The 13,869-nt window shown below is 46.7% G+C and overlaps 1 protein-coding gene across 7 annotated transcripts in view; it reads left to right on the top strand.

Moving 5' to 3' along the window:
* The window catches only part of BCO1 (beta-carotene oxygenase 1), a 176,180-nt gene that overhangs the window by 135,079 nt on the left and 27,232 nt on the right, over nt 1–13,869 (top strand). For 5 of the 7 annotated variants that reach the window (XM_047836207.1, XM_047836208.1, XM_047836209.1 and 2 more), the window contains one exon: nt 4,079–4,207. In XM_047836207.1, coding sequence (XP_047692163.1) covers nt 4,079–4,207 — 129 coding nt within the window. Of the gene's footprint in view, nt 1–3,729; nt 3,857–4,078; nt 4,208–13,869 lie in introns of those variants that run through there. The other 2 variants (XM_047836206.1, XM_047836212.1) reach the window with 1 other exon arrangement.

Raw genomic sequence — 13,869 nt, 5'->3', positions numbered from 1 at the left:
TCGTGAAACTGTGCACCTCCTAGGTTAATTTCAAAGTGGCATGGAGGCGTAGGTGACCCTGGACTCGTGCACACTAGAGGACATGCAGAGCACAAGGCGGGATTCCCTCCCAGGTGCCCACGGTGTCATCTTGGCCTTTGAGTTCCTCTAGAGCCATAAGCCTAACAGAACCTGAGTGGGAGCCCCCCCACACCACCCACAACGAGGAAATTCCTTTAGTGCGCTTTGTGTCTCGATTTCTTCATCCCTTATTTCTCTGGCCCTCTCCTCTTCCGTGCTGCCCCCGCCTGAGAACCACGAGCTGGCCGTCTCAGGCCACACAAGTGGTTTCATCCTCAGATACGCAGACTGGAGGTTTTCCACAAGTGAGCATTTTTCTCTGTAAGGAAAGTCAGATTGGAGCTTTTCAACTGAGGGATGGCCTTGGAAGGTTCTTGAAAAAACAGCTTCTGTGTATGTTTTTCTCTCATTACCAAAGTCACCTACAATGTGTGTGTGTATGTGTGTGTGTGTGTTTGGTGTATATGCACATAGATAAAAAAGTTGAGGTACCCATGAGAGCACAGAGTGAAATCAGCTGTATTTCCATCTCTCAAGCACTCTTAATACTGGAAGATTTTAAGGTTTTAAAAGATCTAGGTTGTACAAAGATGGCCTGCAAGTTTTTTTTCTAAAAACAAAAGCATATTTACTATTAATTTTTTATTAAAACAATTGTTTTAAGTTTATCCATTTTGAGAGAGGGCACGAGCAGGGTAGGGGCAGAGAGAGGAAAGAGAGAATCCAAAGCAGGCTCCACGTTGTCAGCGCAGAGCCCGATGAAGCGCTTGAATTCCCCAATCTTGAGATCGTGCCCTGAGCTAAGAGTCGGACGCTTAACTGAGCCACACAGGCGCCCCTATTAATTTTCTGTTTTAAAAATGAGAGCCTATCTTTTTATGCTCTGGTTTGCCATGGACACATCACCCGTGCACCTTCTGTTTATGACTACATGGAAATCTTGGAAATTTTGGAAAACCGGAATTGTTGCTATAGATCTGAATGGACCCCTCGATCTAGATCAGCTGTTCTCCCCACCTCCACCCTAGACCAGCAGCCTCAGCATCACCTGGGCACTGGTTAGAATCAGGAAATCCTGGGCCTTCTCCAGACCCACTGAATCAGATCCTTTGCGGGTGGAGCCCAGCAATCTGTGTTTCTACACGCTCTCTGGCTGCCTCCAAGTGTGAGAACTGCTGTACATCACGCCTCCCTCCTCGAGGGAAGCTGAGGGACCAGGGAGGGGCTGCAACTTGCCCAAAGCCAGGCAGCCAGCAGAGGGAGGACGGGCTCCTGACCCTCATTCCAGGCTTTCAGTCCTGGGTCAAGTCTAATCAGTCGACTAGTTTCCATTGGCCAACCGCTAACTAAAGATTGTGCCTCTGTGGCCACGCCTGCCCAGAGAGGCCATAGCCAGGCTTCACGTCGTGCTATGCATTATTGGCTCTGAACCCTCCTTGGCCAGTTACTTAAGAATTTCCTGCTTCAGTTCCCTCTTATGTCCAACAGAGGACTGCTGCCAGAGCTATGTGAGCGAAGGCACCGGCAACCCAGTGCCTGGCACACAGTGCTCAGTGTCTTCCTTCTCTTGAGGGCTTTAACTGTGTGCTCAGATTCATCCCTCTCTGCCTCACCTGCTCCTCCTGCATCTGGGTCTCTGTGAATAGCCCTGCTATTCTGTTAGTTGTCCAAGGCAGGAGACTCAGTGGCCCTTTGGGGTGTCTCCCCCCTCCTCCATATTCACTCAGACTCCCAGTCCTCTCCATTCCAGGTCCTCCAAATCTCTGTTGGTTCCCTCCATCCTCTGTCTGTCTCATCTTGCCGCCTCCCCTGGGCTCCTCCTGCTGCTACCCTCCATACCGCAGTCAGAAACAACTTTTGAAACCTCAAATCTGAGCGTATTCCATCAGTATGAACTGTCCAGAAGACGCAGATCCTTAGAGACAGGAAGTAGATTAGTGGTTGTCAGGAGTACAGAGCTTTGTTTTGGGGTGATAGAATGTTCTGGAACTAGATGGTGATGGTTGTACAACATTGTGAATATATTAGAAACACCTGAATTGTATACTTGAAGATGGTGGATTTTGGGGGGCACCTGGGTGGCTCAGCTGGGTTAAGCGTCTGACTTCAGCTCAGGTCACGATCTCACTGCTTGTGAGTTCGAGCCCCGCGTCATGCTCTGTGCTGACAGCTCCGAACCTGGACCCTTCTTTGAATTCTGTGTCCTCCTCTCTCTCTGCTCCGCCCCCACTTGCATTCTTACAAACCTTACAATTACACAAACATGACACAACATTAAGATTTAAGATTTTAAAAAATTTTAAATTTTTTGCATTAAAAATTTTTTTTTTAATCTTAAAATTTTCTTTTATGCGAATTTTATTTCGGTAAAAACAAAAAAAAAATGCACAAAGCTCTGATCCTGTCGTACCCTGTTTTGACCTGCCAAGCTGTCCGCATTCTTCCGAGCATTAAAGCAAAGCCCTCGGTATGGTCTTGTTGACCTTTATCATGGGGCCCCCGCTTAACTCTCCAGCCTGAATATTTGGGGCATCCTCACTCGAAAATTACAGTCCAGTCTTGCGAAATACTGACACATCAGCTGGTGTTTCAGCCGGTCTGGAATCTCTTGGTTCAGGTTCCTCCAGAGAGAAGACTTCAGATGTAGGTAGTTTATCCGGGACGTGATCTCAAGAAACACCGGGAGGGAAACCGGAAAAGGTGGCATTGTGAAGCCACCGACCACCGTGAGCCATCAGAGCTGAACTCTCTGGACACAGTGCAAAGCATGCCTCACATTGTCCCGACTGAGGGCAAGGAAGTGGTGGCATTTGACGCCCTACTCCCCATCCATCACCGGGTGACAGCCGCTTCCAGGGGCATTGACTCCAAGGTGTTGCAGCTTGCCCAGCGTGTGGGCAGGGCAGCTCCTGCAGTGAAAACAAAGCCTTCCGGCAGAGAGCTGCAGGTAGTTGCAGATGGCAGCCTTCGGGGAGAGGTCTGTGCCAGGAGGACGAGGGTGGGGCACCAACCACGTTCCAGCACCCTAGCTCTGGAGCAGAGCTGTTCAACAGAAATAAAATGCATGCCACATGGGCACTTTTAAGTTTTCCAATAGCTACAGTCAAAAAAGTAAAAACCAGGTAAAGTTTATTTTAATAGTATATCTTAACAGATCCAAAATACTGTAAGTTCAACATGTAATCAATATTTTTTAAACTGCTGATGAGGGTCGCCTGGGTGGCTCAGTCGGTTAAGTGTCCAACTTCGGCTCAGGTCATAATCTGACGGCCCGTGAGTTCGAGCCTCGTGTCAGGCTCTGGGCTGACAGCTCAGAGCCTGGAGCCTTCTTTGAATTCTGTGTCCTTCTCTCTCTCTGCCCCTCCCCTGCTCACACACTCACTCTCTCCCCTGCCCACAAAAACTAAACATTATTTAAAAGAAAAGACATGAAAAAATAAAATTGCTGATGAGATATTTTACGTTTTCCTTTCACGCTTAGCCTTTGAAATCCAATGTGCGTTTTATACTTACAGCACATCTCAGTTTGGACTAGCCAGGTTTCAATGCTCAGTGGCCACACGAGGCTGGTGGCTACCATATTGGACGGCACAATTCTAGAATGTTCTTTCCTTGTGCCTTTGTGAGACAAATACCTACGTTCCCTCAAGACCCAGCCAGTGGCTCTTTCAGGAGGTACCCTCCCAGCTCTCACCCCACCTTGGGGTGAGGTTCTGTTCCATGCAGCACTCTTGTAGAGCTGGTGACGTCACCTTTATCCAAGTGTGGTTTGGGCGTCTGTTCATCCATCTCCTCTGTGAGTAGTGAGCAGCTTGAGGACAGGGGTGATATCTGTTCATCTTTGTATCCTCAGTGCTAGCACAATCTGGGCATGTCCTACCTATTCTGGAAACAACTACTCTATGAACGAATGGGTGCGGTGAGCGGCACTGGGACTATGGCCTCCGTTCCTCTCCATGGCCATGTCTCGTAGTTTTCTGGTGGGGACGAAGAAACAAAACTTTCTTTGTCTTAACAGGCAGGATTCCATCATGGCTGCAGGGCACTCTGCTTCGCAATGGGCCCGGAATGCACACAGTGGGGGAGACCAGATACAACCACTGGTTTGATGGCCTGGCTTTGCTCCACAGTTTCACGATTAGAGACGGTAAGAGTACCGTGTCGATTTGCTATTGCTGATGAAAGACCACCACAAATAGAGTAGCTGAAAACAGCACAGATTTACAGTGTTGGAAGTCAGAAGTCAAAACGGGGCATTGGCAGGGCTGTGTACCTTCTGGAAACTCCAGGGAGAGAGTCCATCTTCTTGCCTGTTGCCGCTTCTAGAGGCCACTTGCGTTCCTCGGCTTGGGGCCCCAGCTCCATCTGCAAAGCCAGCAGCAGGCCATCTTGTGTGCATGCTCTCTCCCTCACTCTCCCCCGACCCTACCCCTCTGCTTCCATAATCACACCTCCTTCTCTGACCCTGGAGTCTGCCTCTTATAAGGACCTTTGTGATGGCATTGGGCCCACCCAGATAATCCAAGATAACCTCCCTTCTCAAAATCCTTAATTTAATCACATTTACATTGCCCTGTAAGGTAACATACTCATAGATTTCAGGGATTAGAACATGGACATCTTGGGGAGGCCATCATTCAGCCAACCACAAAGCACAAACCTCCCTGGAAAGGTGGCCAAGGTTCTGTTTCGAAGATTCCAACCTGCAAAATAATATGCATTCTCAAGAATTGGAAGAGCATAGAGCTGAAAAGAACAGAGGTCAGTCTGTTGCTCACCGGGCAAGGCCAGTCGCTCAACACCAAGCTCAGTGGTTCTTCCCTGGGGGCAAATAGAAATGGCTGGACAAGGCAGAATTCTGAGTGCAAGTGCCTGGCTCGAGAGGTGGATTGTAGGCTATTTGCTGTTGGCCGTGCTGTCACAACAGCATGCTCTGAGTTCTTACGGACATCCGGGATGGGTGGCATGAGGCTTTCACAGGCTCAGAGTCACATGCTGGGCATGTTCACGTCCAAGTGCTTCTTCAGCTTGGTGACATTTTTCTTGAACCCCTGCATTCCAGCATGATAAACTGGTCACTTCACCTCACTTGGCCTCAGTTTCCTCCTCAGCATAAAGAGCTTGATGATTCCCTCTGGAGAGCTGTCGTGATCATTAGAAGTCCCGGGTGTCTAGGGGCACCTGGGTGGCTCAGTTGGTTGAGCATCTGACTTCGGCTTGGGTCAGGATCTCCCGGTTGATAAGTTCGAGCCCCAAGTCAGGCTCTGTGCTGATAGCTCAGAGTCTGGAGCCTGCTTCAGGTTCTGTGTCTGCCCTTCTTGCTGCCCCTCCCTTGTTCATGCTGTCTCTCTCTCTCAAAAATAAGCAAACATTAAGAAAATTTAAAAAATTAAAAAAAAAAAAGAAGTGCTGGGTGTCTAGCAAGCGTGTGACACATGGTAGGTGGAGAATAGGTTGAAAACCACCATCGTTGTCGCTGGGTTTGAATCCCATCTTCTTCCTAGCTAACATGGACCCAAGCTGTGTGACCTTGGCCAAGTTGCTCACCCTCTCTGTATCTACCCCCCCCATCTGTAAAATGGAAATGTCAGCATATGTCATAGATATTCTGTGGGCAGTGGTATCTTTTATATATACAGTTGCTGTGCAAGTTAAAGGCATTAATATGTGTAAGGAACATTGTATAATGCCTGGCACATAACATATGCTCAGTAAACATTACCATTACTTTTGCTTAATTACTAGTTCTTTTAAGCCATTCAGCAATTACTTTTTTTTTTGAGTGCAGACTCTATGCCAGTGGCTTGCTCCAAGATTTCACAAATAGAGACCCCATGTGTGAAAACCATGAGCTCTGAGTTTACAAAAACGAACAGATTTTGCCAAGACTGAGCTACAGAGTAGATGGTTCTATATTTCCTGACAGCCCTAAGCCTTAAAAATCCCCTTTTCTAGACGACAGTTACCAGTGATTCCTAGGGAAATAAAGGTGCATGAAAGATAAAGGTACAGTGGCTTCCTTCCCATGAGGTCCAGCTTGGCTGGACTGCCCGGTCCTTGTGGCCCGTTAGTGCTGTGTGGGAGATGTTCTTGTCCCCTCTTTGCAGACATGTAATGGGAACTTCGGAAAGGTTGAGTGACTTATTTGAGGTTACGGAGGTAGGGCTGGGATTTGATTTGTGTTCTCTAGGGTTACAGTTTGCAACAATCCCTGCTGTCCCTACCCGACCCCCACATCACTCCCTGAGAAATGGCAGGTAGCCTAAGTGACCCCTAACAGCTTACTGAGTGGTGGCTTCCACATCCCTCCATAGGGACTCCAGGGACAAGGGACCCAGCAGGGATGACCAAGCTATGGCCGTCTTGCAGAAGCATGGCTGCCATCCACCCAGACCCTTGAGTGGGCTACGCAGGCAAGTGACCAAAGTTGTCCCATGCTGCTTAGACACTCTAGAAGTTTGTCATAGATTTTCAAACTCAAAAATTGTTGTCAGAGGCAACTGGTCATTTTGTTTTCTTTTATGAGGTGGTCAGTCGGATGTGACCACAAGAGGACACCCAGAGAGGCTTGGGAGGACAAAGGCTGTTATCCTCACAGGTCCTAGGAGGCACCGTGTCACACAGGCCCACAGGGGACAGCACCAGGGGGATCCAGAAGCAGAAGACTGAGCAGGGGAAGCACATAAGCCATGGCTTGTACTGGGGTTTCTTTTTTTAAAAAAATTATTTATTTATTTTTTAATTGACATCCAAGTTAGTTAGCATATAGTGCAACAATGATTTTAGGAGTAGATTCCTTAAACCCATTTAGCCCAACCCTCCTCCCATAATCCCCCCAGCAACCCTTTGTTTGTCCTCTATATTTAAGAATGTCTTATGTTTTGTCCCCCTCCCTGTTTTTATATTATTTTTGCTTTCCTTCCCTTATGTTCATCTGTTTTGTCCTTATGTTCATCTTAAAGTCCTCCTATGAGTGAAGTCATAGGATATTTGTCTTTCTCTGACTAATTTCACTTAGCATAATACCCTCTAGTTCCATCCACGTAGTTGCAAATGGCAAGATTTCATTCTTTTTGATTGCCGAGTAATACTCCATTGTATGTATATACCACATCTTCTTTATCCATTCATCCGTTGATGGACATTTGGGCTCTTTCCATACTTTGGCTATTGTCAATAGTTCTGCTATAAACATCGGAGTGCATTTGCCCCTTCAAAACAACATACCTGTACCCCTTGGATAAATACCTAGTAGTGCACTTGCTGGGTTGTAGGGTAGCTATATTTTTAGTTTTTTGAGGAGCCTCCATATTGTTTTCCAGAGTGGCTGCACCAGTTTGCATTCCCACCAGCAGTGCAAAAGAGATCCTCTTTCTCTGCCTCCTCGCCAACATCTGTTGTTTACTGAGTTGTTAATGTTAGCCATTCTGACAGGTATAAGGTGGTATCTCATTGTGGTTTTGATGTGTATTTCCCTGATGATGAGTGATGTGGAGCATTTTTTCACACATCATTTGGCCATCTGGATGTCTTCTTTGGAGAAGTGTCTATTCGTGTCTTTTGCCCATTTCTTCACTGGTTTATTTGTTTTTTGGGTGTTGAGTTTGATAAGTTCTTTATAGATTTTGGAGACTAATCCTTTATCTGATATGTCATTTGCAAATATCTTCTCCCATTCTGTCAGGCTGCCTTATAGTTTTGCTGATTGTTTCCTTCTCAGTGCAGAAGTTTTTATTTTCATGAGGTCCCAGCAGTTCATTTTTGCTTTTGTTTCCCTTGCCTCCAAAGACATGTTGAAAAAGAAGTTACTGCGGCCAAGGTCAAAGAAGTTTTTGCCTGCTTTCTCCTCAAGGATTTTGATGGCTTCCTGTCTTACATTTAGGTCTTTCATCCATTTTGAGTTTATTTTTGTGTATAGTGTAAGAAAGTGGTCCAAGCTCATTTTTCTGCATGTTGATGTCCAGTTTTCCCAGCACCACTTGCTGAAGAGACTGTCTTTATTCCATTGGCTGTTCTTTCCTGCTTTGTCAAAGATTAGTTGGCCACACGTTTGTGGGTCCGTTTCTGGGTTCTCTATTCTGTCCCATTGATCTAAGTGTCTGTTGTTGTGCTATGTACTGGGGTTTCTGAGGGAAAGACATGACAGGGCAGAGTAGATAGCATAGAATGGCTGGTGTGAATAGGGTTGGTGGGCTTTGGACTATAGGGGTGCTCCCTGATTGCCTGGCACCTGGCCCTGGGGTGATTAAGGTGGAGGTAGATTGCATTCCAGAGTACATGGGCCAGACAGAGGAGGTCTGGCTCTGGATTGGGTCATTTCCCATGTCATCTCAAAGATATGCTGGGCCCTTGGCTACCTCTATGAACTGGCTAGTCCAGGGAAAGATAGTTTCCCCCAACCAGAAAGTTTTTTTTTTTTTTAAGATGTCAAAACATCATAATATACAGAAAATAAAAATGTATATACAACAGTTGTATCCATAATCTGGAACTATGGAAAATGCGAAGTACGGAGAGTCCACCCAATTACTCACCCTTCCCCATGCTGCTCTTGAACCCGGCTTGTGTCAAGCGTACGTGACTTGATCTGCTTTGCAGTGGTCAGCTCACCATTCTCCAGCCTGTGGTTGGAAGCCCAGAGCACAGGGTTTCTGTTCAAATTGTGTTTCATCACCCAACACAGGGCATGGCCCTAAGGGACACTAGAAAACTCTTTATGGAGCCAAAATGGCATGAACGAGGTAAAGCTTGTTTTGGAAGAAGGAAGCAATCTCCCAGCCCATCTCTTCACCACTCACTAAAGGGAGTGCTTGATGGCCACTGGCCCAAGTGCTTCATGTCTACCCACAACTCAGCCCTCCCTACAGCTCCTAAGGAAGGTACCTCTCGATTTTACAGAAGAGTCTGAGGCCCAGAGAGGACATGTAACTTACTCAAATACACACAGCTAAGAAGTGGCGGAGGGCAGGTATAATCCAGAATCCAAAGACCTAAGCTATATGCAGTTCTGTCCCCCTTCCCTCTCCTGCCAGCTACCTCCCCCCCTCTTCATTTCTCCAGCTCAGTCCTCTCAAGGCTGCCAGATTGCCAACCCTGGTGTGGCACAGCCTGGCCTCATGTCTCCTCCTTATAGAACTCCCAATGGCTCCCATTCCACTCCCCAAGGGTGGAAACACAAACCAAATATATTACATACTACTATACATGGTTCAAGAGGGCATACACAGAGTGAGCAGGGTTCTCTGATTTGCAGATAACACAGAGCCAGTATTTCTCAAAAGGTGGTTTGTGTGTTTCTCACATCAGCTTCCCCTAGGATTAAAGCTGCAAATCCTGAGACCCCACCCAGGCCTGAGTGGGTCATCATCCTAAAGAGTAAGGTCAGAGCATAAATGTTTCTAATGCGTTTCCTAGATGATAGATCACATCAATCAAAAGAAGCCCTAACTCGAAAAAAACTTCGAGCAGACCGCCACAGTGGACCTGTATCCTAGCCGCCCTGTCCCACCCAAGACCAAGGTGGCACTCAAGCTTCTGCCATTGTTTCAGAGCCCCAGGTGATTTAGTGTACAGCCAGCACAGAGAACCTGAATCAGTGCCAGACCAGTAAGAAGAGACTGGAGTAAAGAAAGCAAAAAGACAGAAAAATGGTTTGTGGCCTTCAGCAGAGGCCAGTGAAAGTTAATGCTTTGAAAACCTAGCAAAGATTTGGGGCATCTGGGTGGCTCAGTTGGTTGAGGATCCAACTTCGGCTCAGGTCATGATCTCACGGTTCATGAGTTCGAGCCCTGTGTTGGGCTCTGTGCTGACAACTCAGAACCTGGAGCCTGCATTGGATCCTGTGTCTCCCTCTCTCTCTGCCCCGCCCCTGCTCGTGCTCTCTCTCCTTCAAAATTAACAAACATTAAAAAAAGAATAATAAAATAAAATGAAATGAAAACCTAACAAAGATTTAACTAAAGGAGGCAGAGTGCAGGAGAAACCAGACAGACAAAGGAGTGCTCTTTTTTGTTAAGTCTAAAATTGTTTGAAAATTAAAAATTTTTTATAAAGCAGGCATAGAGGAGAATGAACCCAAGTCTCCCTCAGCAGTACATTTGATACTTTTCTAATAAGAGGCAAGGTCATTGTCCCATGAGGATTTGAACATGTGAATTCCAAGAGCCAGCATCACCAAGGTTTGGGGACAAAAAGAGCTCTTGAGAACTTAACTTTTTCTGAAGCGGACTTTTTTGAATTATTATAGCCCTAAATTAGCCTTTTAGAAGTTTGCTTAAAATGGGGAGATATGTATATATAAAAGATCCTACTCCCCACAGAATATCAAACTTGACCCAGTTCTAGAAGATTCCAGGCAGGAGCACAGCTGTTTACTTGTGTCCCTTTAGAAAGAATGTGGCTAATTGGGGCTCACCAGGGATCAGGGTGCTGGGGAATGTGCATTGGCCTTTAATCTCAGCCTCAGAGTTGAGTGTCAGCCTTGAGCAACTCCAGAGACCCGTTTTCCTGTGGCCCCTGAGCCCTCGGTGCTCTGGGACTGGTTGTTTATATGAAATGGGCCTCCTGCTGACAGCCAGCCTGGATTGGATGTTTACATTTCAAGTGAGCATAACTCAGCATTTTAGGTGAAGCACCTTAGCTAGTGTCTGTGGGTGGCATACCTCAGAGAGAGCGACCAGTGAAGGACAGGCTGGCTCTGGGGGAGGCCAGGATGGCCCTGTAGCAGCTTCTGTGTAACATGTGACCAAAGACCAATGTACGTGTGGCCTCACCAACCCCCAGCTGAGTCTTCCTGCCTCCAGGATTTTTTTTGGATAATTCAGAAGTTCAGCAGTCGTTACTTGGCAAGAGCATGCTGTGTGCCAACGGGCCGAACTCCTTGTATCATTCCATCTCATTTCAAACAGCCAATCCCATCTGGGGAAGGGTTGGGTGATCCCAAATTTCCAGTTGAGAAAACTGAAGTTCAATGAGAGAAAGAGACTCACCCAGGGTCACACAGCGTGGACTGGGACTAAACATGGAGCCAAAGCCCTGCCCACTCTACCTGCTGCATTTCAATAGCATATGTAGCTTTTATTGAATACCTACTATGTGCTGCGTGCTTTACAGGCCTTAAGTGTTATAGCAGCTCTGTAAGGAACATACCAAGATCCTCACATCAGAGCAGAGAAGACAGAGCCTTGCCTCTGACACAGGTCAAATGCATGGATGGTGGATGACCAAGCAGAGTTGAATCCCCTCAGGGGTAGAGATTTGCCTGCCCTGCGCTCCCCCCGCTTCCTGGCCCACAGAGGTGTTTCCTGGGTAGTAGATGAACACGTGAACCCAGAGCTGGATTAACCGAAAGCCCCAGCTCCCAACCATTCCTCTCTATTTATTCCTGCTGCCCCAGAACAGAACTTTCCATCCTGAACTATCTCAGTGGTCTTTATTCACAGCAGCCACCTCTGAAAAGATGTTTGAGGACAGAATGGATGGTTATCTGCCCCTGGGCACACACCATTTACCTCCTGAAGACAGGAGAAAGAACTAGAAGGTCCTTCATGACCTCTTCCAATTTTATGAAGCCTGGTGTCACCATTATTGTTATTTCCATCTAAGCGCACAGGTGGGAATCGTTACCACTGAAGTGGACACTCCCATCCTTTGGATACAATACAATCCTGAGAGTGAAGCTAGTCGAGGCCATCAGAGGGGTAGGGGGAAGCTGGTGACTGGACAAGATATGAGGGGCTTCCAAGGAGGTTCTTCTTCATCAATTAGGAGGTAGCTCATATGGGTAGGTTCATTTGGTGAAGCTTCATCAAGCCATGCAGTTACGGTAGCACATTTCTCTAAGTGTATTTTTAATAACAACCATCAGACAGAATGGTCAAACTGATGGTGGTGGCTGTGTCAGGATCTGAATCCAGCTTACCCCCTCACTAGCTGTGTGGCTTCAAGCAACGTACTTAATCTCTCCGTGCCTCGGTTTTAGGAATTGGAAATGGGTCTGCAGGGCCACGAGTGCCTTGGCTCTTTGTACTTCATTTGCTAAGAAATTTGAAACCTCCCTGCGTTGTTTAAATTTTGTTTCGCTGTTAATTAGCTAATGACATTAGGTTGGTTTTTTTTTTCCCCCCTTAAAGAACGCGTTTCTAGTTGGTGTATTCTATACACTTCCACTGTTCTGAGAATTAAACCAGAAAATACACATAAAGTGTCCACACAGTTGGGGCACCTGGGTGGCTCAGTTGGTTGAGCGTCCGACTTTGGCTCAGGTCATGATCTCGTGGTTTGTGGGTTCGAGCCCCACGTTGATCTCTGTGCTGACAGCTCAGAGCCTGGAACCTGCTTCAGATTCTGTGTCTCCTTCTCTCTTTGCCCCTTTCCCACTTGTGTTCTGTCTCTCCCTGTCTCTCAAAAATAAATAAACGTAAAAAAATAAAAGTTTTTTTTTAATGTCCACAGAGCACTTAGCACACCCATGCTCAATAAATGTTAGCTCTTAGCACGATTTCCTTTCTTGAATATAAAACGTCACCGGACCAGAATTTCTTGGGAAGGTGTGCCCACGCCCATTACTCGCCGTGGATATGTGATGGGCATTTCTCGGATCAACTTTTTTTATGGGAATGAAATGTCAGTATGACCTGCATCCTCCTTGTTTGCATATTATATATAATTGTACCAGCATTGGAAACCTACATTTGACTACAGCAAGGAATGTGTTCTTTAGGGTGGAAAAATCAACATGTCACTTGCTAATTAACAGCCAAATTAAATGAAAATTTAAAAACCCACAGGTTTCAAGTTGTCCAGCAAATGAAGTTCAGAGGCCTCCTGTAGCCCAGTAGGGTGCCATCCCTTGACCTCATCTCATTCCTGCTGCTCCCAAGCCCCTACCTCATGCTCACGCCCATCTTGACTCAGCTCTTACAGGAGGTGGGCTGGCCTTTACACCACCAGGCCTGTGCTTTCACACTTTCCAGGAAGAGTGAATGGAAATGCTTACTCCCTCTCCTACCTGCACCTTCCCAGTCTATTGTGGGCAAACAATTTTATTCATCTTCCAAGCGCTCTCTCGAGTGCTTCCCTCCTCCAGGAAGACTTTCCTGATCCATCCACTCCCAGGTGGGCCTCCTCAGCTCTCTCCTCTTTCCTCCCCCACCCCTGCTCCCCTTTGTCTCCCAGAAGGGACCTGTGAATATGTTACAGGTCAGCCTGCAAAGTAAAAGGGTCTTTGCCGATGTGACTAAGTTAAGGACCTTGAGTTGGGGAGTTTATCCCGGTAGGCTGGGTGTAATCACAAGGGAAAGAGGAGGGTCAGAGGGTAGAGTGATGTGACCACAAGCCAAGCAATGCAGGCAACTTCTAGAAGCTAGAAAAGCAAGAAAAGGATTCTCTGCTGACCCCTTGCTTTTTAGCCCTTAAGACCCATTTCAGCCTCTATCTTCCAAAATGGTAAGATAGAAAATTTGTGTTGTTTTAAGCCACTAAGTTTGTGGTAATTTGTTACAATAGCCATGGGAACCTAATACAGGTCTAGAACCATCCAGTACATTTTCAGGTTGGTCTTGATGAACTGGTCAAGAGTCCCTGCTTTAAAAAAAATTTTTTTTTAATGTTTTTATTTTTGAGAGAGAGACAGAATGAGAGTGGGTTAGGGGCAGAGAGAGAGGGAGACACAGAATCCAAAGCAGGTTCCAGGCTTCAAGCTGTCAGCACAGAGCCCGATGTGGGGCTCGAACTCACAAACCATGTGATCATGATCTGAGCTGAAGTCGGACGCTAAACCAACTGAGCCACCAAGGGTCCCCAAGAGTC

Source organism: Prionailurus viverrinus, chromosome E2 (assembly GCF_022837055.1).
Source record: "Prionailurus viverrinus isolate Anna chromosome E2, UM_Priviv_1.0, whole genome shotgun sequence".
Lineage (NCBI taxonomy): Eukaryota > Metazoa > Chordata > Mammalia > Carnivora > Felidae > Prionailurus > Prionailurus viverrinus.
Note: the sequence above shows the minus strand (reverse complement) of the source record. Positions and strands in the feature narration are given on the sequence as shown.